Source organism: Cydia amplana, chromosome 13 (genome assembly GCF_948474715.1).
Source record: "Cydia amplana chromosome 13, ilCydAmpl1.1, whole genome shotgun sequence".
Classification (NCBI taxonomy): domain Eukaryota; kingdom Metazoa; phylum Arthropoda; class Insecta; order Lepidoptera; family Tortricidae; genus Cydia; species Cydia amplana.
Genome location: NC_086081.1, coordinates 1,943,889 through 1,967,764, shown reverse-complemented (window position 1 = coordinate 1,967,764; position 23,876 = coordinate 1,943,889). Strand labels below are relative to the sequence as shown.

Sequence of the window (23,876 nt, the reverse complement as noted above, 5' to 3'; positions counted from 1 at the left end):
GTATCACTTGGGGTATTTTCTAGGCCTACGGTAAATATTGCAAGAGCAGATCTTGTATTGGGGCATAGAGAAATAAAGACAAGAGTGCTCACTCCATACATCAGTTTAGACTATTAATTTCAGTGTCTACATCTAGCATCGAGTAGCGGAACTATCAGTACTGCTACTTGACAGTAGATGTAGCACCGACCGGAAAGTCTTATCTCAACAGCATAAGACTTTCCGGTCGGTGCTACATCTATTGTCAAGTAGCAGTACTGATAGTTCCGCTACTCGATGCTAGATGCTAATAGTCTTTTTGGTACTAAAACTGATGTATGGAGTGAGCACTCTATGTATTTTTTTCTCTATGATTGGGGTAAGGGTTATTTTGGAACAGCCACATAAGAACATAAGTTCCAAGAATTTAAACTATAAACTCCCGAGTGAGCGGTGGGACTCAAAAGGCTCTACGATTTAGTTGTTTTTGAAGTGAAAACTTCTTTAGCGGCGCTGTACACTTTTGTGATGAGGAAAAAATGTTAAACTCGCGAGAGCGTAAGACGTAAGATGTCACTGAGTTTTCACTTCTGTCGGCACTCCCGGAGTGCAACCCGTTGTTTTTTTTTTTTTAATTTTAGTTAGTTCAAACCTGTGAGACCAACTACAAGCAAATTCAATCCCATCAAAAACATAAATGTGAAATGAGAGCCAAGTTCAATATTAAGAATATGCGTCTTTGTTGACTTCGCCGGAAAAAGAATCGAGATCTATATGGGTGCCAAGTTCTAGTTCGCTTGGAATGTAATTAAAGTTCAGGATTTGACTTGGCTAGTTTTTTCGTACACGCTATTTTATATTTGTCTATGTTACTTTTCTAAAATTTAGTAGTAGCGACTAGAACTAGGCACCCATATAGATCTTAATTCTTTATCCGGCGAAGTCAACGATACGATACGTTTTTTGACGATAGAATATGTCAATTATGTCGTTTTAAATATTTGAGCCCATTTTTAGTCAAACCGTGCGTTTTGGAGATTTGTTATCTCTTAAAAAGGCAGTGTGAGTCCGTCAACCTAATTACAACTTATTAGGTTAAACTCATCTTATCTATTAATAAATTTAAGAATTATGTAAAGCGTAAACTTATATCTAAAGCGTATTATACCACACAAGACTACATGAATGATAAAACAACGTGGGATTAATTGTTATTCGAAATGATTATTTATATATTAGGTATATTTGATTAATGATGAGGAAATTGATATTCCGAATATTCCGATGTTTGTACTTCTTTTGTGTTTTTTATTTATTTATTTGACATTTAGATTTTATTCTAGAAACATTCTAGACTAGTATTTTTTATACAATTTTTTTTTCATGTTTGACGATCCTTTTGTGAAATTCTTAAATTTGTGTTAAATTTGATTTGTATAATAATCCAATATTATTATGGAATAATAACATCAATAAATTGCTCTGATAATTAGCTTAAGATAATTTATAAGTATGTTACGATTCATAAGTGCTTGTTGCTAGGCCTACATGAATAAAGATATTTTTTGACTTTGACTTTGACTTTGACTCACTTTTTTTTATCCCAATACTAAAAAGGCAGTTTGATTGGCTAATTCACTGCGTAATGATTCTACTTTAGAACCAAGGCTCGGACAAACGCCCGTCATTTGGAAAATATTACCCTGTTCCGTACAACACAGACTTCTGTATACCAATGTCAATTATTAAATATGCCCCAATGACATCCGTAGACCGTAAACAAACATTTTCGACTCGTAAATGGATCCTAAATTATGATTTGTTTTCAAAATGACAGGCGTTTTCCGAGCCTTGTTTAGAACTAATATGTGGGCCATTTTATTTCTACTCAGAATCATGAGCTCTTTTGATCCTAATAGGAGAAAAAAAGTATCCCAAGATTTCCATACATTTTTCGATCTTTCCATTCCGAAACCGCTATACAAAGTCTATGAAAAAATGGTAACGGAATGGGAAAAAAACCTTGGGACACTTTTTTTCTCCTATTAGGATAGAAAGAGCTCGTGATTCTGAGTAGAAATAACATATAAATTCACAAAATAAAATAAAAAATGTAGGAATGGCCCATGTACTAAAAAAACACTCCAGCTGATAAAATTAGGCAATCGAACTAAAATGTTAGTATAGGGGTATAAAAACGAAGTCTATTTCACAGGGCTATTGAACTATTATATATGGCGGGGCCTATAAGTCCCCCTGCCGCGTGTCGTACAGGGGCACGTGTTTGTACTCGGGGAAGGGATATAGCACTAGGTGCTCTGCCGTCTTGTACCACGGGATCAGTCCGTTCTGAAACATAATAAATAATTTAGTTTAATTTTTACCAGTTGCACACCCTGTTTGAAATAAACATAAATGTTAAAAAAACACCCACAATGGTCCCTAAAATAAGCTTTACTTTTGTGGCGAAATAGTTATGCTCTCATTTTTGCGAAAATCGCTCAAACATCCGATTTGGATTGCCCGAAAATGGGAATAGAACGTTTTAAAAATAACTACAAAATTAAAAAGTTGCGGATTAACCATTTTATTCGATTCTAAATACCAATCTAATAAAAACTAACGATTATGGGCCATTGTTGTCGTTAAATAAAATATGTTAGACCCCTGAGCGTTGAGGGGTTAACAATACCCTCATTAAAGTACCTACATATATATAAATGGAATATTGAAACAATTTGTTGATGATAACTGTATTCTATCAGTCGACATCCCGGTCGATATAAATCTAGTAAATAAATAAATTTAGTTTTTACGAGTTTCACACCATATTTTAATTAAATACAAATGTCAAAATAATCCCCCACAATGGTACCTAAAATAAGCTTAAGTACTCTTGTGGCGAAATGTACTCTTGTGGCGAAATATACTCTCATTTTTGCGATATTTACTGAAATTTCCGTCTTAAATTACCCCAAAATGGAAAAACAGTTGCCCTTTTATTCAATTCTAAATACCAATCTAATTCTAACACAGTCTTTAAATAAATAAATTAAAATTTAATAATAATTAAATAGGAATATGTTAGACCCCTGGGCGTCAATTTAAGTATATGTATATAAATGGAATATTGAAACAATTTGTTGATGATAACTGTATTCTATCAGTTATATGTATCTTACCAAATTGGTTCTCCTATTAGTGCCCCGGCCAAAACCGTTCCAGTGGTTGCCGGCAATGCCTATCAGATCGCCGACCTGAAACGACATTTAATGAAACAATGTGTACAGATGTAGTGAACTATCTTTTGTCGATGAAACAATGAGTACAGATGTAGTGAACTATCTTTTGCCATCGTATTTTCTCGGAAACGTTCGTGTTTGTCATGCTACTTCAGTCAACCTCAGTACTTTTTGTACTAAGCCTGACTGAAATAGCATATGAAAATACGATGGTAAAGGATTATTCACTACATCTGTAATAGAAGTTGACTAAAGTAAAATATAGATGGCGCCTATTGTAAATACTTTATCTAACAGTTTACCGAAATAAAACAAACTAGATGGTTACCGAAACTCTAATTTCCAAGAAATTTAAGTTCAAGTATTTTGCCTTAAAGACGTGTTGACGTCTTTTGTTCTATACAGTAAGTGTTGCATAATGAACATTATAGTTGTCTAAAACGTTGTATTATCAATATTTCAGTACAGTTATAAATGTCATTAAAAGATTCATAGAAGAGTAGAAGCGTTTTAGCCAGTAAATGAAAGATAATTAGCTTAGCATAAGTTAGTATAATTAGTTATGTCACCTAAAGGAAGAGCGGTGCCACCAAACACAGGCATATTTGCTTACCGGGTGGCACCATCACTTTATATTATAAACAAAGTTGTGTCTTACCATAGAGAAATATAGTAAGACAAGAGTGCTGTGATCCAGACTATTAATTTCAGTGTCTACATCTAGCATCGAGTAGCGGAACTATCAGTACTGCTACTTGACAATAGATGTAGCACCGACCGGAAAGTCTTATGCTGTTGAGATAAGACTTTCCGGTCGCTGCTACATCTATTGTCAAGTAGCAGTACTGATAGTTCCGCTACTCGATGCTAGATGCTAATAGTCTTTTTGGTACTGATGTATGGAGTGAGCAATCTAAATGTATTTTTTTCTCTATGGTCTTACGTAATAAATAATTTTTGAATTTGAATTTGATTGGTGCCTACCTGCACAGCGATTTCCTGGTTGGTATTCGGTTCGTGCGGCATTATGGCGGCGCGATCGTGCGCGTTTTGCCCGCCGAAATAATAAATATCATCTAATGAGAAGAAACTGTTCGATGCATCTACACGGTTGGCTTGCATCATCTCGTACGCCACGCGGCCAACCTGTAAGTGGAGATTATCGAAATTATAATATAATAATAATAATAATAATGTGAGCCTATATACGTCCCACTGCTGGGCACAGGCCTCCTCTCATGCGCGAGAGGGCTCGGGCTGTAGTCCCCACGCTAACCCAATGCGGATTGGGGACTTCACATATGCCTTTGAATTTCTTCGCAGATGTATGCAGGTTTCCTCACGATGTTTTCCTTCACCGAAATGCTAGTGGTAAATATCAAATGATATTTCGTACATAAGTTCCGAAAAACTCATTGGTACGAGCAGAGATGTGACTTATTTGAAATACTTGTATTTAAAATGCAAATACAAAATGCAAAATACCTATTTTGTATTTTGTATTTAAATACCTTTTGAAGAAAACTATTTTGTATTTTATTTGAAATAGTTTTTGAGACCTATTTTCTATTTTCAAAATACAAAATACTTTATAGTAGGTAATGTTGGTAGGAGTTACAATCTCTTCTGATGTTACAATCCTGGCAACTCTCTCATTCTTTTAACATGAATCTGTTTAGTAACGTCGCTCATCATTAAAAAAGTGGAATCTTAAGTGTTGCGAGCGTTTCAAGGTACGAGAGGAGAACAAACTTTTCTGCCCTGATGAAACATAAACGAGACGTTTTCATCACACTAACGAGAGGCATTATACTAGCTGTAAAACATTACAAATCTAAATTAATGCTTTTAAAAATTGTTCGTTATAAACCATCATCCATTCATCCATTAATAAAAAAAGAGAATCGTGGGTGACAAACGAAACTTCAAACCTCAAACACCTACTCTTTGAAATAATTGACTTAGGAAGACGTTTTCCCAATAACGAGAAACTAAATTTAATTATTTCAAGTATGAACACCAAATACATCAGCCTCCTTAACTCAAAAAAAGCCGAGTTCTACACCAAAAAAATTAAAAACAACTCGAACACCGTGAAATCTATGTGGGGAGTATTAAACAGGGAAAGGGGCAAAACTTGCAACAATCAACTCGATTTTACAGAAGTAATTACCGACTTAGGTGGAAACAAATTTAAAACAAAAAAGGCGGCAGCCGATGCTATAAACAAACGGTTTGCCGGAGCGGCAGCCGCCTGCAGCGCGACGCCTGCTGACCTGCCGCGCGCGCTCGCCGCGCTGCATGCCGCGCGCCCGCCCGCCGACGCCTGCATCAGGCTGAAACCTTTCACGCCTGACGAAGTATTTCACATTATCACGGCCCGATTAGCAAAAAAACCAACTAGGGATATTTTTGACATATCTGTGAACTTAGTCCACTCCGTTGCCGCGGAACTAGCACCCGTACTCGCCATAGTTTATAACAGGTGTCTATGCGAAGGTATCTTTCCGAACCCACTTAAAGAAAGCCGAATCTCTCCGTTATTCAAAGGGAAGGGAAAGAGAGAGGATATCGACGCTTACAGACCTATAGCAATAATTCCAGTGGTAGCTAAGATATTTGAGTGCGGGTTAAGTTCCAGATTAACGGAGTTTCTATCTTCCAAAAATGCGCTTTCGGAGAGGCAATACGCCTACCGAAAAGGCCGCTCAACAACCGCGTTGGCTCGGACCGTGATTCGGCAGGTTACAGAGGCCCGCGAGTGCAGGAACCAAGTCGCAGTCTTATGTTGCGACTTATCAAAGGCATTCGACGTTGCGGATCACGAAGTCTTGACCAGCAAACTTCGTCACTATGGCTTCGAAGGATCAGCCCTGACATTGTTATCTGACCTTCTACAGAACAGAACACAAGTTGTGGTCGCTGATGGCGGTATAGTTCGTTCTGACGCGGCGACCACAAGTATGGGCGTCGCACAGGGCTCGTCGGTATCAAATATTCTTTTCTCTATACTTCTGAACGACCTGCCTGAGGCTGTCACCGGCGGAGAGACCTTCATGTATGCCGACGACGTGGCTGTTGTTGTGTCCGCCCCTACATACGACGAGCTCGAACTCAAACTTAACTTGATCGCCGCATCACTCTCTAATTGGTTTGGCATTAATGGACTTATCCTAAACACGAGCAAAACGCATTACATCGGCTTTGATCTGTCTGGGCGGCAGGTTAGGCAGCTGTCAGTAATAGCGAATGGCACTGTTATCAGCCAAGTCATGAACTCCAAATTTCTTGGCTTTGAGCTAGACAGCTGCCTCACCTGGAGTGGCCATATAGATCAAATGTGCAAGAAACTCGCGACGGCATGCTTTGCGTTAAAGCGGCTGGCTCGAGTTCTTCCATTTGAAATGGTCCGATCGTGCTATTTCGCGTCAGTCCACGCTCTCCTGCAGTACGGAGTCGAACTGTGGGCCGGTGCCGCCGATTGGGAGAGAGTCTTCCGGCTCCAAAAGCGCGCCGTTCGCGCGATAGTTCGCGTCCCCCAATGTCACTCCGCGAGGCCACTGTTCAAGTCGTTGGGAATACTCACGCTTCCCTCGCTTCTAATAATGCAGATGGCAATAAATACACGTGATGAAATAGACTCCAATCCAATCATCGAAGCCCCGCGAAGGTACGCAACGCGCAGCGCGCGCGCTGGAATGCTGCCACTCGAATCGCACAGACTCGCGAAAACCAAAAAGCTAACTCATATAATGGGTCGAAAAGTGTACAATTGCCTTCCGCGTGAAATTGTTACCGCAAAAAGTGCGTCAATGTTCAAAACCAAACTTAAATACTGGCTCCTCGAGCAGACGTTCTATGACCACAAAGAGTTATTTATAAGTAAACCTATGTCATAGAATAAGAATAAGATTATGTAATACCTTCCTACATATTGTAGTACCTATTTGACATGTAATTTTATATTATTAATAAATGATGATTATGATTATGATTATGATTATCATCCTTCCGGTTAATATGAGCAAACAACTAGAAATTTGCACTTTAGATAGAGGACTGATTGACACACTGTTTTCAAAGAATAAAGAGAGTCTTTTCAATTCGGATATTCTGAGGCTACAGTGCAATATCAACCTTCTTTCATTCCGATAAGGTTCACAATGACGCACAGTGCACGACAGGCGTGGCTTTCTAAGGCTAAAGGGTAACCACAGCGTACAATGAAAGAGATACGCGAGAAAGTAAACGGTGAATTACGATTAGTTTCTACCTAAACCTTGCCATAGAGAAAAAAATACATAGAGTGCTTACTCCATACATCACTTTTAGTACCAAAAAGACTATTAGCATCTAGCATCGAGTAGCGGAACTATCAGTACTGCTACTTGACAATAGATGTAGCACCGACCGGAAAGTCTTATGCTGTTGAGATAAGACTTTCCGGTCGGTGCTACATCTATTGTCAAGTAGCAGTACTGATAGTTCCGCTACTCGATGCTAGATGTAGACACTGAAATTAATAGTCTGAACTGATGTATGGAGTGAGCACTCTTGTCTTACTATATTTCTCTATGACCTTGCCCACTTTCGTAGTGGTAATCGGGCCCCTTGCGGTTGGAAATTGTCAGCATATCAGGAGTTGATGATATCTTGGAGAAATCGACGGGACTAGAGGAATATACGCACAGGATTCTTAGTTATGTCACTAGATGTCGCTATCAGCTAGTAACTAACTAGTGTTATACTTCGTTTTTTTTTAGGATTAGAAATTTAGTAAACAATTTTGATGTGTCTTTTAATTGAAAAACACTTTTTAAAAATCAATAACTATTACTTATGAAAGCAGAATACTATAAAAGATCGTATTAGATTCATAATTGTTACATATTTACCGTAACTTATTTTAAAAATGTGTTTTTCAATTAAAAGACACATCAAGATTGTTTACCAAATTTCTAATCCTAAAAAAAGCGGCCAAGTGCGAGTCGGACTCGCCCATGAAGGGTTCCGTATTTAGGCGATTTATGACGTATAAAAAAAAACTACTTACTAGATCTCGTTCAAACCAATTTTCGGTGGAAGTTTACATGGTAATGTACATCGTATATTTTTTTTAGTTTATCATTCTCTTATTTTAGAAGTTACAGGGGGGGGGGACACATTTTACCACTTTGGAAGTGTCTCTCGCGCAAACTATTCAGTTTAGAAAAAAATGATATTAGAAACCTCAATATCATTTTTGAAGACCTATCCATAGATACCCCACACGTATGGGTTTGATGAAAAAAATTTTTTTGAGTTTCAGTTCGAAGTATGGAGAACCCCAAAAAATTATTGTTTTTTTTTTTCTATTTTTGTATGAAAATCTTAATGCGGTTCACAGAATACATCTACTTACCAAGTTTCAACAGTATAGTTCTTATAGTTTCGGAGAAAAGTGGCTGTGACATACGGACGGACAGACAGACGGACAGACAGACAGACATGACGAATCTATAAGGGTTCCGTTTTTTGCCATTTGGCTACGGAACCCTAAAAACGAAGTATAGTCAAATAACAAGATAGTACTTGTTATAAATATATATATATATGGTTTCGAGCGGGTGATGGGAGTAGAAGTTAAACACCTTAGGTCGCCATCAGATATTATAAGTTTCTTCTATGGCAAGTATATTGACGAGCAGAGTCGGGTGAGGAGTTAGTGGAAGTCAAACACCTTATGTGTGCTAGTATAAGAACATTCTGAACGTTTATTCTCTAAATGCCTATTGTTTTATACACGTTAGGTTGCGCTGACACAAGCAATATGCGTTTATGTCGCAGTAAACCAAAGCGTTACTGCTAAACACGGAAAGTGGACATTTGCCACATTACACCTCCCCCGAAAGTTCCTCTCAATAGTTACCCGAGTTTACGCCACAAACATACGGCTATTAGTGTGTTATAGTATGGTGTACCTGACTACTGAAGGTGCAGACGAGGTAGTCACACATGGCCAGCATGTGCAGATCCACCAGCAGCCCTGTGAGCGACACGGGGGTGTAGCGGCGGTGTGTGGCGGCAGTTTTGGCGATGGTCGGCTCGCGGAGGAACTGGTATGGGTATTAGTGTGTTATAGTATAGTGTACCTGACTACTGAAGGTGCAGACGAGGTAGTCACACATGGCCAGCATGTGCAGATCCACCAGCAGCCCTGTGAGCGACACGGGGGTGTAGCGGCGGTGTGTGGCGGCAGTTTTGGCGATGGTCGGCTCGCGGAGGAACTGGTATGGGTATTAGTGTGTTATAGTATAGTGTACCTGACTACTGAAGGTGCAGACGAGGTAGTCACACATGGCCAGCATGTGCAGATCCACCAGCAGCCCTGTGAGCGACACGGGGGTGTAGCGGCGGTGTGTGGCGGCAGTTTTGGCGATGGTCGGCTCGCGGAGGAACTGGTATGGGTATTAGTGTGTTATAGTATAGTGTACCTGACTACTGAAGGTGCAGACGAGGTAGTCACACATGGCCAGCATGTGCAGATCCACCAGCAGCCCTGTGAGCGATACGGGGGTGTAGCGGCGGTGTGTGGCGGCAGTTTTGGCGATGGTCGGGTCGCCGAGGAACTCGTACGAGGGGTATTTTTTTCGGGCGTCTTCTAGGACCTGCGGAAAAACATTTAAAGTTAGTCAAAGGACTGTCTCATTTCAAACAGACAGAGAAAATTATACTATCTTTGTCTTACACTAGTACTAGCACCCAAAAGAAAAGTATGAGTATAGTTTTCCTGGTTCTTACTGACTGACAAATTGGTTTGGTCAACTCACAGACAATCCAACCTCTAGACATAGCATAGTCGCGCTACCCCCTCTGCCACACATACGGTAGCGTTACTCCATCTTCGAGTCAATCCCGTGCCGTGATTGGTCCGTGTCTTTGAACGGACCAATCACGGCACGGGATTCGCTCACCTCGTCCCCCGCACCCTCGTATTTTTGGCAGCATCGGTTTCATGAAAGAATTGGCCTAAGCTCAGTCTAGAGGTTGGATTGTCAGTGGGTCAACTATATGTTTAAAATTTGAAGCGCATCTCCATGGTGGTCACATTTGGTCACGATGGTCAAGCTGACAGAAGGCTATCTTATCGCTAAAAAGATCTCTTTCAGACAACCTTTGGATTAGATAAAGTCACGTTGGCGTCATCAGTGGCGAGATAGTTGCTACCTTCAGTTATAGTTAGGAGTAGTAAATTATACGTGTCTACTGTACTTATGTAACTTTACCTGCTTTGTTTATGTACTGTTGGTGTGTCTTATGAAATAAACAAAATAAACTCCTCAGCCAACGGAGCGGCAGCTGACGTTTACGGGTTACTCACGTTGGCGTCGTCAGTGGCGAGATAGACCCGCCTGGTGCCGACGTGTCGCGTCAGCTCGAGCTGGTCGTAGTAACTTTTCACGTGCGACATGTATTCGTGAATGTGGTGAAAGGCGGCTTCAGTGCCGACTTTGTCTGTTCTTCTTATGTGCACTCTGGAATAAGATAAGATAAGATAATATTTATTCATTTAAAACTTATGCTAATTTGATTGATACAATGGTAATTATCCAATTTATGCTTAAATACTAGTACAACTTAAATTAACTTAAAATAACTCAACTTAAAATACTACTAATACTTAATAATAGATTCAACTTAAAATAAGTAAAGGTCATGTTAAGAACTATAAATACCGGACAAATGTGTATTTTCTGTCGTAATAATAGTAGTTTGTGTTACAAGGGATCAAAATGATATATTTCCGTCAAGGGTGTGCATTGAATCCTGAATGAAGCGATGGATTCTACAATAGAATCCCGAACGTAGTGAGGGATTCTAAAGTAGAATCCTGAGCGTAATGAGGGATTCAAGTGTTAACGCCCAAGACGAAATAATTTTGATACCGTGTGACACATACTGCTTTTCACATCAACTATGAGGAAAATAAAAAAATCTCAGTGTTGACACAATCTGATGCTTAAACAGATTATTTAAGCTAAAAAAATAATGTGCAAAAAAATGAAAAAAATGTGTGCTTGAACAGAAAAGTGTTACTTTGCTCCCTCCTAGCAGGGAGGAAAAGTGCCACTTGATCCCTCCTAGCAGGGAAGAAAAAGCTCTTTTCCGAATAGGAGGTGTGAAAAGGAAATTTTCTACTTACTTTTTTTAGTAACTAAATTATTTAAAATGTCGTTCGGTAGAAAGTTCGGCGTGTATCGTATCCTCTATTTCAGGCATGGTGTAAAATAATTAATTTTAAATAGTGTACCCAATTAAAAGTAAATCACAATTCGCGTTCGACCTGTACTAATTAACCGAGCGAAAGCGAAGCTCTCCGTTTCAGCTTGGGGAAAAATTATTTCGTATGTCTGAATGTCCTCGACTACAGGTCGCATTTTTCAACCGATTCTCGTGAAATTTGGTTAGTAGGTTGGACAATTATATAGATTTTTTTTTCGATTCAGATTTAGTTTTTTTTTTAATGGCGGAGCTATGAGTGTTCGCGAGTTCTACAGCTCATAGAGCCAGACAGACAGACGGACATATTGTAACATGTGATTCTGATTTTGGATTATTTTCAAAATGGCGGAGCCATGGGGGTTCGCAAGTTCTACAGCTCATAGAGCCAATAGGGATGATGACACATGTTGAATTTTATAACAAAATCTAGTAAAATAGATAGCAAACGAGCAATTTATCACAATAATGTGGATATTAAAATAAAATATTGAAAAATTACAAAAATACAGGACCTGAAAGTTTCAAAATTTAAGTTTTTTTTAACTTCCAAAAACGATAACAGTAAGGGTACCATTCGATTCCTTACATTTCATCCAAAAAAATATTGTATAGCAACTATATACATAAACGCAATATTTCACCGACAAAAACGCAATTTTCTTGTTTTGTCCATACTACAAGATGGGCGATGACGTCACGGCCCCCGGCCGTTTTGTATAGGGCGTTTCGCGAGTGAAGTGCGACTGTCGGCCTTTGACTACAATTTCTGACTTTTGTGTTACTTTAATGCAATGGGTCCAATATATACATTTGATCCTAAAAACAAACCCGATCGATGAATACCATAAAAAAAATTTGTCATGTAGCCTATAGTATTGTTATCATTTAGTATCCTGTGCCAGGCGTGGCTCACTCAGCGATTTCGTCGCGTCGCTACAAGTACCTACAAGTACATGCGGCCCACACCAATTTTGGTGTCTAGCCATAGTGGTTGCCGCGCACCGCTACGGAACGGACGCCTCGCGCTTGCGCCACCTAGCGGTCATATCTGTCGTAATAGACGCGTTTTGTTAGAGAGTGAGTTCTGTACCTCTCTTCTTCTTCCTCGCGTTGTCCCGGCATTTTGGCCACGGCTCATGGGAGCCTGGGGTCCGCTTGGCAACTAATCCCAGGAATTGGCGTAGGCACTAGTTTTTACGAAAGCGACTGCCATCTGACCTTCCAACCCAGAGGGTAAACTAGGCCTTATTGGGATTAGTCCGGTTTCCTGACGAAGGAAACTTCATCGAAAAGCGACTGGTAAATATCAAATGATATTGATATGATATTTCGTACATAAGTTCCGAAAAACTCATTGGTACGAGCCGGGGTTTGAACCCGCGACCTCCGGATTGCAAGTCGCGCGCTCTTACCGCTAGACCACCAGCGCAGAGTGAGTTCTGTACCTAATGTTATTATTTATTTTGTGCCTGTGCCTTACCCATAGACTAGGAATCCTCTAGACGGAGTTTAGAGCAATTATTTCATGAAACCGATGCTGCCAAAAATACGGGGGTGCGGGGGACGAGGTGAGCGAATCCCGTGTCGTGATTGGTCCGTTCAAAGACACGGACCAATCACGGCACGGGATTGACTCGAAGATGGAGTAAAACTACCGTATAAGTGGCAGAGGGGGTAGACATCTGGAGTCTCGTCTGACACGCCGTGGAGGACGGACGCATCCCTGCGAGCCCTTTTGTCCCTCAAAGGTTGTTAAAGGCCCAAACAAAACAATAGAGCCCGCGATCCGACGAATGACCGGCCGACGGTCCAAGTCTCTCTAAGCTAAGCTAAGCGAACCAGAGATTCGAGTCTCCGCGATTTTAGCCAACGGTGTGCAGTGCGTTTATACGTTGCTCTTAAACGGGTATTTAATAGTGCAACGCGGTCAACATTTAGGAGTTTCTAGTGGTGAATTAATTCAAGTGCGCGTGGTCCTCGTCTACGCCCTCCGCTGGCTCGGCGGCGCCTGCGACGATCCAGCGCCGAGCTGCCGGCCCTGCCTTCACCACACCACAGCCAAACTGGTGAGATCGGTCCATATCTGTTATCTTTAATCCTAGCACTAACATTCCAGTGCATTAGGACTAGACGCCCCCCAGGTTCGCACCTAATTATTCCATATTGCATTAGGCACGTGTGACGCCTACAACCCACGGGCCACGGTTGGCTCCTACCACGAGCATATTGTATTTGTTAAGCCAGCCGGCTAATCACATAGTTTGCATTAGTTATATTATATATATTACCTAGTCGCATCTAATACATTAGGGACATAACCAACCATACCACTTACGAGCCACTGTCGGGCCCTAAGCGTTACTACCTATATTGTACCAGGTAAGAAAAGCAGATTACATAGTATATTGCAGTTAAATAATTAGTATCATCTACTTCTTACCTTCCTACCTATCCTTACTTGGTTATGGTGAGCCCGTATGTACTTTATATTTAACCTAAATATATACCTACGAGCCAGTTTGGACCCCCACCGCGAACATATCATAACAAGCTAGGCGGGTAGATCACATAGATTACCTTAGTCATCTAGGTACCTAACCTATAGTTTTTTTTTTTTGTAATCTTATATAGTCGTCTATTTTGTTAACTGTAAGTTACTTACATACCTGGCCCTTCCGCTCACGAGCCAATGTTAACTTGTTCCACTATTACACTGTAATAATCAGGGAATGCAGACATCTAATAGGCACCTAATCTATAGTTTCACCTAATCTTGTATTGTCGTTTATTTTGCTAGCCTTTAGTTACTTACATATCTAGCCCTTACACTTACGAGCCATTGTTAGCCTCTTTCACTATTACACTATAATCAGTAGGGAAGGCAGTCATCTAGGCACCTAACCTATAGTTTCATCTAATCTTGTATTGTCGTTTATTTTGTTAGCCCACATTTTATTTTGTTACATATGTTAAATTTCTCACTATCCCACGGTTATAGGTAGAGAATGCAGACCGCATAGATCATTTCAGTTAGATACGTAGCTTCATCTAATCTTAATAGCGATCGGCTTACTTTGTTAGGCCTAATTTGCACAGCGGCACTCTAGTGCACTAGGTTAAGAAGGCAGATCCCCTAGCTTGTTTATTTCCAGGTCTAATTTTAGCTAATCCCAGAACGAAGCCTGCTTTTCCAGCCTTGATCAAGTTACACATTACATTACCATTTAGATACAACTTAGCACCATGGCCTAGCATGAAATAACGGCCCTATCAAGGCATCTTCAGTGGACAAAATAATATACACGTGGCTAGCATATAACGAAGGATTACGTCGCTATATCGTATTGATCCTATAATATCCCCCTACATTAGAACCGGCAGCTCATACTTAGTAACGATCTTAAGTAACCTAGCTAATACTCATTCAAACCCGACGTTTCATTGCTCTCCCAGTAATCCCGAAATATCCACATCTGGCACACGAAACAAAGAGGCCTTTACCGCCTGTATCTGGTCCCGTCTTGCCAGGTCGGAGGAACTATAAAACTCTGTGCACTTCCCACGGAACAAGCCAATAAAAGTTCTGTTAAAAGAAAGGCAGTCTTACGAACAAAGATAAATTACTTTTAAAAACCCAAACGCAATCTATTTGTAAAAGAGCCCACATGTGCCGGAATCCATAATATTTCTGCAAAACACGGTAATAAACAAGCGTTTCCTTACGCAAGACCCGATTGATGCCGGGTTGTCGGCCCATTCATCGGCGCTATTGTCTCTACAGGACGCCAGCCGTGGCGGTACCTCACTAGGCGGACGGCCTTTAAACCTCGGGTCCTTCAAACAACGAACTATTGCAGTCAATAAAACAAAGAACTGACAATTTAGATACCCTTCGATATTTCATTCTAGCGCTCCACCAATTCCCAGCCTCTACCACAGGTGGTCCGTTCATTATTGAGTACTAGCCGTCGCATATAATCAGCACTATACCGCGTAGTTCACTTAAGTTTCTACGCCGCCGCCTAATCAACAAGGCCTACTGGATCTATCAATAGACTACAATGGAAATATACCCAATTCCCAAAGTCGGCAACTGCATATACAGAGCCATAGCAGACCAACTAAACGTCGTACTGGATAGGAGCTATGAGCACCACGAAATCCGAGAGGTGCTCGCTAGCCATTTATACACCGAAAGAGAGGATAGCCGAATTCAACTAGCACTCAACGGAAGTGTATCCGACTACAATAGAGCTAATAATAATAACTCATGGCCACCTTGCGCCGAACTAATAGAGGAATATATTCAAAACCAGTTCAAAGACGGATTTTGGGGAGGCGAGGAAATGATAATAGCTGCCACGAGTTGTTTCATGGTAAACATATACGTACACATGGACCAACAACCACCCCTATACTATAGAGCCCCCATTTATGAAGCCCACAAAATGGGCACCTTACATCTGTTCTACAATAACCAACACTACGATTCAGTACGCCTTCAGAACCCAACAACGAATACAACGAATGTAACGATACCAAATGCGAAACACGTTACCTCAAGCGAGACATCCAGTATGAAACCTGATATAACAGAAAAAAGGCGCACTGATCCGTTAAGGCCCTGCTCACCAACATGCACGCAAGCGCCCCCACTTATTTCCCTGAACAGCTCGTGCAACAGTTACAAAAATGTCGATTCGACCGGGCAACGGCTACTAAGACCCACCCCTATTACGGAAATTAGGTCTCTACGGCCGTGTGACGCGGTCACCGTAGCAACCTGGAACGTTAGAGGCTGTGCTACACCCCAAGACAAGATCAACATCGATCACGAGCTATCAGCACGCAATATTACAATAGCGGCGCTACAAGAAACTCATCTAGCAAGCGGCGAACTTATTTCAAATAACTATCGCTGGATTCTACACGGGGAACCGCGCCCGCGAGTAACACGCGGAGTGGCTATACTTATTCAAAAAAACATTCAATATGAGATATTAAACACTTATCGCAAATACAATAACATTATTGCCATACATCTAAAACTAATTATAGGCAGCAACCAGTCACCCACAGAATTATTCATAATCAGCACCCACGTCCCAACCGGAGCGGCGACGTGCCTTGCCAAAATCGGAACCCTACTACGACAAGCCCCAAAAAAGGCCTTCCCTATAATGCTAGGTGACTTTAATGCCCACGTAGGGGTTAGGGATGTAAATAACTTAACTAAATTAATTTCCAAAAACAACTTGTTCCATAGCGGCTCAAACTTTAATGGTAATCTCCTTATTAATTTTGTACAGGAGCATAACTTATGTTTAAAAACATCTTGGGGTCGTCCCTCGTGCAAAGTAACATGGCAATTGGGCACCCGCGTATCTCAAATTGACCACATTTTAACCACATTACGAAGGCCAGTATTTTTCGACTCCATTCAAGGTTCTTTCCAGAAATCAGTTAGCACAGATCACAAGCTTGTATGGGGTAGCATACAAAACTCAACTTGGGTCCATATTAACACTCGTAGTTCAAACAGCGCCCGCCATACCGCTAACAACACCAAAGCAAAGTTTAATTACAAAAATGTCAACTATGAAGCTCTAACAGAAAACAAGGCAGTTGTCAAAGGGTTCCAAAAAGAAGTGGAGCGGTTATTGTTCACAAAACTTAAAACGCCACTAAGTCAAGATAGCCCTATTAGTAACTCCCTACCCTGGTCTGAATTGAACGAGATCCTCAGGCAGGCAGCAAGGACAATCCCGCCCAAGTGCATTGCCAAATCCCGCGAAAGCAGAATAGCACTGGCCAGGCTCCAAAAAGCACTTTTTATGAAAAACAGATCCCCTAACAATCAAGCCCTTGACATCGAGATCAAAACAGCACGCAAACAGCTGCGCGCTGCCCAAACAGAGGAGTTTCACACCGAAAGCACGCGCTTCTTTCGCCTCTTAAGAGTGCTATTACATTTCGGGGATGAGCGAGTTTAGGTATTTTACGCGCTGCGGCAGGCCCCGCGATCTCAGGTCGCCGAACCCTTCCACCGCATTTTCCCTCGGTCGCACTACAATGATGGATTAAACATTCTTGATCCGAACGTGAAGCACATTGAAATCAATCATAACAACACTAACTGTACTTTAATATCAAAGTCCTAAAAATGTTATTTGGTACGAAAATACTAAATCCAGTGCAAATAATATACTTATGTAGGTCATTATTACTAGAAAGAAATTATACGTACTTACTTAGGTACTCGCTTATTTTCATTTTTCGTCATTGCATATGGTATAGGTTGTATAGTGAAACTATTTTAGCTATATAATAAAACCTTTAATTTGTATCTTAAGTTTAGAAACGAGCTAATACTAAGCATCTGATGATGATGATGAAGGTGGTCACGGATACCAATCAACCATGTAGTAACATGATTAGGCTCGTTTGATTCGTCTCAACAAGATCTTTGGCACTAGGTGACACTCAGGGTCTGATAATGGAGCTGGAAGATGGCCACTGGTACCAGTCAACTATGCAATTAAACCACTTCGTGTTTGAGCTCGTTTGATTCGTCTCAACAAGATCTTTGGCACTAGGTGATACTCAGGGTCTGATGATGGAGCTGGAAGGTGGTCACCGGTACCATTCAACCATGCAACTAAACCACTTCGTGTTTGGGCTCGTTTGATTCATTTCAACAAGATTTTTGACACAAGATATGACTCAGGGTCTGATGATGGAGCTGGAAGGTGGTCACCGGTACCAGTCAACCATGCAACTAAACCACTTCGTGTTTGAGCTCGTTTGATTCGTTTCAACAAGATCTTGGACACTAGGTGATATTCAGGGTCTGATGATGGAGCTGGAAGGTGGTCACCGGTACCAGTAAACTATGAAACTAAACCACTTCGTGTTTGGGCTCGTTTTATTCATTTCAACAAGATCTTTGACACAAGATAGGACTCAGGGTCTGATGATGAAGCTGGAAGGTGGTCACCGGTACCAGTCAACCATGCAACTAAACCACTTCGTGTTTGAGCTCGTTTGATTCGTCTCAACAATATCTTTGACACTAGGTGATACTCAGGGTCTGATGATGGAGCTGGAAGGTGGTCACCGGTACCAGTCAACCATGCAACTAAACCACTTCGTGTTTATGCTCGTTTGATTCGTCTCAACAAGATCTTGGACACTAGGTGATACTCAGGGTCTGATGATGGAGCTGAATGGTGGTCACCGGTACCAGTCAACCATGCAACTAAACCACTTCGTGTCTGGGATGACAACCTTCCAGCTGCACATCAGACCCTGTGAGTACTATGTTGTGTCAAAGATCTTGTTGAAACAAATCAAACGAGCCCAAACACGAAGTGGTTTAGTTGCATGATTGACTGGTACCAGTGACCACCTTCCAGCTCCATCATCAGACCCTCAGTATTATCTTGTGTCAAAGATCTCGTTGAGAGGAATCAAACGAGTCCAAACACGAAGTGGTTTATTTGCATGGTTGACTGGTACTGGTGACCACCGTCCAGCTCCATCATCAGACCCTGAGTCCTATCTTGTGACAAAGATCTTGTTGAGACGAATCAAACGAGCCGAAACACGAAGTGGTTTAGTTGCATGGTTGACTGGTACCGTTGACCACCTTCCAGCTCCATCATCAGACCCTCTGTACTATCTTGTGTCAAAGATCTCGTTGAGAGGAATCAAACGAGCCCAAACACGAAGTGGTTTAGTTGCATGGTTGACTGGTACTGGTGACCACCGTCCAGCTCCATCATCAGACCCTCAGTACTATCTTGTGTCAAAGATCTTGTTGAGAGGAATCAAACGAGCCCAAACACGAAGTGGTTTAGTGGCATGGTTGACTGGTACTGGTGACCACGTTCCAGCTTCATCGTCAGACCCTGAGTTCTATCTTGTGTCAAAGATCTCGTTGAGAGGAATAAAACGAGCCCAAACACGAAGTGGTTTAGTTGCGTGGTTGACTGGTACCGGTGCCAACCTTCCAGCTCCATCATCAGACCCTCAGTACTATCTTGTGTCAAAGATCTTGTTGAGACGAATCAAACGAGCCGAAACACGAAGTGGTTTAGTTGCATGGTTGACTGGTACCATTGACCACCTTCCAACTCCATCATCAGACCCTGAGTCCTATCTTGTGACAAAGATCTTGTTGAGACGAATCAAACGAGCCGAAACACGAAGTGGTTTAGTTGCATGGTTGACTGGTACCGTTGACCACCTTCCAGCTCCATCATCAGACCCTCAGTAATATCTTGTGTCAAAGATCTCGTTGAGAGGAATCAAACGAGCCGAAACACGAAGTGGTTTAGTTGCATGGTTGACTGGTACCGTTGACCACCTTCCAGCTCCATCATCAGACCCTCAGTACTATCTTGTGTCAAAGATCTCCTTGAGAGGAATCAAACAAGCCCAAACACGAAGTGGTTTAGTTGCATGGTTTACTGGTACTGGTGACCACCGTCCAGCTCCATCATCAGACCCTCAGTACTATCTTGTGTCAAAGATCTTGTTGAGACGAATCAAACGAGCCCAAACACGAAGTGGTTTAGGTGCATGGTTGACTGGTACCGTTGACCACGTTCCAGCTTCATCGTCAGACCCTGAGTTCTATCTTGTGTCAAAGATCTCGTTGAGAGGAATAAAACGAGCCCAAACACGAAGTGGTTTAGTTGCGTGGTTGACTGGTACCGGTGCCAACCTTCCAGCTCCATCATCAGACTCTCAGTACTATCTTGTGTCAAAGATCTTGTTGAGACGAATCAAACGAGCCGAAACACGAAGTGGTTTAGTTGCATGGTTGACTGGTACCATTGACCACCTTCCAGCTCCATCATCAGACCCTGAGTCCTATCTTGTGACAAAGATCTTGTTGAGACGAATCAAACGAGCCGAAACACGAAGTGGTTTAGTTGCATGGTTGACTGGTACCGTTGACCACCTTCCAGCTTCATCATCAGACCCTGAGTTCTATCTTGTGTCAAAGATCTCATTGAGAGGAATCAAACGAGCCCAAACACGAAGTGGTTTAGTTGCGTGGTTGACTGGTACCGGTGACCACCTTCCAGCTCCATCATCAGACCCTGAGTCCTATCTTGTGTCAAAGATCTTGTTGAGACGAATCAAACGAGCCGAAACACGAAGTGGTTTAGTTGCATGGTTGACTGGTACCGTTGACCACCTTTCAGCTCCATCATCAGACCCTGAGTTCTATCTTGTGTCAAAGATCTCGTTGAGAGGAATCAAACGAGCCCAAACACGAAGTGGTTTAGTTGCGTGGTTGACTGGTACCGGTGACCACCTTCCAGCTCCATCATCAGACCCTGAGTCCTATCTTGTGTCAAAGATCTTGTTGAGACGAATCAAACGAGCCGAAACACGAAGTGGTTTAGTTGCATGGTTGACTGGTACCGTTGACCACCTTCCAGCTCCATCATCAGACCCTGAGTTCTATCTTGTGTCAAAGATCTCGTTGAGAGGAATCAAACGAGCCCAAACACGAAGTGGTTTAGTTGCGTGGTTGACTGGTACCGGTGACCACCTTCCAGCTCCATCATCAGACCCTCAGTACTATCTTGTGTCAAATATCTTGTTGAGACAAATCAAACGAGCCCAAACACGAAGTGGTTTAGTTGCATGGTTGACTGGTACTGGTGACCACCTTCCAGCTCCATCATCAGACCCTCAGTACTATCTTGTGTCAAAGATCTTGTTGAGACGAATCAAACGAGCCCAAACACGAAGTGGTTTAGTTGCGTGGTTGACTGGTACCGGTGCCAACCTTCCAACTCCATCATCAGACCCTGAGTACTATCTTGTGTCAAAGATCTTGTTGAGACGAATCAAACGAGCCGAAACACGAAGTGGTTTAGCGGCATGGTTGACTGGTACCGTTGACCACCTTCCAGCTTCATCATCAGACCCTGAGTTCTATCTTGTGTCAAAGATCTCGTTGAGAGGAATCAAACGAGCCCAAACACGAAGTGGATTAGTTGCATGGTTGACTGGTACTGGTGACCACCTTCCAGCTTCATCATCAGACCCTGAGTTCTATCTTGTGTCAAAGATCTCGTTGAGAGGAATCAAACGAGCCCAAACACGAAGTGGTTTAGTGGCATGGTTGACTGGTACTGGTGACCACTTCGAGCTCCATCATCAGACCCTCAGTACTATCTTGTGTCAAAGATCTTGTTGAGACGAATCAAACGAGCCGAAACACGAAGTGGTTTAGTTGCATGGTTGACTGGTACCGTTGACCACCTTCCAGCTTCATCATCAGACCCTGAGTTCTATCTTGTGTCAAAGATCTCGTTGAGAGGAATCAAACGAGCCCAAACACGAAGTGGTTTAGTTGCGTGGTTGACTGGTACCGGTGACCACCTTCCAGCTCCATCATCAGACCCTGAGTCCTATCTTGTGTCAAAGATCTTGTTGAGACGAATCAAACGAGCCCAAACACGAAGTGGTTTAGTTGCGTGGTTGACTGGTACCGGTGACCACCTTCCAGCTCCATCATCAGACCCTGAGTCCTATCTTGTGTCAAAGATCTTGTTGAGACGAATCAAACGAGCCGAAACACGAAGTGGTTTAGTTGCATGGTTGATTGGTACCGGTGACCACCTCCCAGCTCCATCATCAGACCTATATATTCTGATTCTGACATGTCATCAAAAGCATTTGTATTCAGCCATTTTTTAATTTAGTACCTATAAAATATCAGATCATTTCAAATATCTTTAATGCTGTCCGGTAGTTACATACTATACTATAAAACCAAATACACAGTACTAGGATCAAAGTTTCTCAGTCGCCGTATACACGCACTGTCACGCACACAGTATAGCATTTTACACGGCGCCTGCCGCACACAATGATAAAAAACCTCGTCGTCGCCGTTGAAAACGTGCGGAGCCGACCGACACACGTCCTACCTCTACAAGCTCTGCCGCGGCACTGAGCTCACGACCGCGCGTCATCGGTAATATTAGAGTCGTTTTCAAAAAATTGCCAAAAAATTATAGTAGAATTTCATAAACACTAATGTATACCATCAGTATAAGCAAACGCTGTAGATTGCTTGAGTATGAAAATGACTTCGATATTAAGTAGAATTTCGTAGGAATTGACACTTGTTTCGGAGAGAAAATTGAGTTTGTTTTTCTTCGATTTTCTCTTTCTCAAAGGTATTTAGGAAAAATGTCAAAAGTAATTCCTAATGTACAGGGTATTAGTAATACAAAATAGCCAGCTTTACCAGAGTAAACTTCTCAACATTTACAAATACGAGCTCACAATTTAGTGCTTCACGTGGTTTTTCGGAAACAACCATCAGAAAAAAAATCATTACTAATTTAATAAGCCCTTTTTCCAATATTTAAAAAGTAATTCCTAAAGATAAGAAGACGCTTTTACCGTAACAAGTACTCATTGTTTCTAATAATGACCCTAAAGTACTGAATGTCATCGAGGAATATCATCAATTTTGCATTATTTTGACTTTTCTTGTTGGAGCGCTCTTAAGTAATGCCCCCCGTGCCATTAGAATGAAGTTTACTTACAGATTTCTAAAAGGGTTCAGAAAAACACCAGAAAACCGAACCACCCGTAATCAATACATCCCTATGTCTAACTGGGTGTCAGAGCTGAAAAAGAGTGAGGGTAAAACAATAGATACAGCTGAATGCGACCACGACCAACTACCCATCGAGAATGGACCTGACATAAAAACTATTTCGAGAATCATTAGGAAAATGAAAAACGGTACAGTCCCAGGCACGGATCAAATCGCACCAGAACTGTATAAGGCGGCGCCTCAATCATTTATAGCCCAGATATGCAAGATTATGCAGGACGCCTGGACGAACAACAAAGTGCCGGAGGAATGGCTCATTTCAAAACAGGTCCCGATCCCTAAAACAACATCGCCTAAAAACGTGAACGAATATAGGAGAATATCCATTTGTAATGTCGGCTATCGCATATATGCCAACTTCCTCCTTGAGAAGGTCGACAAGGAAATGAATGACTTGGGGAACTACCAAACGGCTTTTTTACACAATAGGTCGACGGACGACCACCTCTTCACCCTCCGTAGGGTCCTAGATATCAACTGGCGAGAGGGAAGGAAGGTTTTTGTGATAGCCCTAGACATCGAAAAGGCCTTTGACAACGTAGACCTCCAGGCCCTAAGGGACATCCTGCTAAGCCGCATAAGCGCTCCCCTTACAAACCGAGTTGTTGCTGCTTGCATGCGAGAAAGAACCCACATAGCATGGTTTGGGCAAACCACTGAGACGATAACCAAAGGCAAAGGAGTCAAACTGTTCACTATCGTTATAGACGACGTACTGAGAACACTGGAGGAGG

The 23,876-nt window shown here is 41.8% G+C and overlaps 1 protein-coding gene across 1 annotated transcript in view; it reads right to left on the bottom strand.

The window, feature by feature from the left end:
* Window positions 1-2,177: 2,177 nt before the first annotated feature.
* LOC134653372 (alpha-(1,6)-fucosyltransferase) overlaps window positions 2,178-23,876 on the bottom strand; it is a 59,700-nt gene continuing 38,001 nt past the window's right edge. The window contains exons 9-13 of the mRNA XM_063508708.1: window positions 10,582-10,735; window positions 9,695-9,868; window positions 4,206-4,367; window positions 3,162-3,236; window positions 2,178-2,328 (exon numbers count right to left, since the gene is read on the bottom strand). Of these exons, the coding sequence (XP_063364778.1) occupies window positions 2,224-2,328; window positions 3,162-3,236; window positions 4,206-4,367; window positions 9,695-9,868; window positions 10,582-10,735 (670 nt within the window). The 3' untranslated portion in view covers window positions 2,178-2,223. The remainder of the gene's footprint in view (window positions 2,329-3,161; window positions 3,237-4,205; window positions 4,368-9,694; window positions 9,869-10,581; window positions 10,736-23,876) is intronic.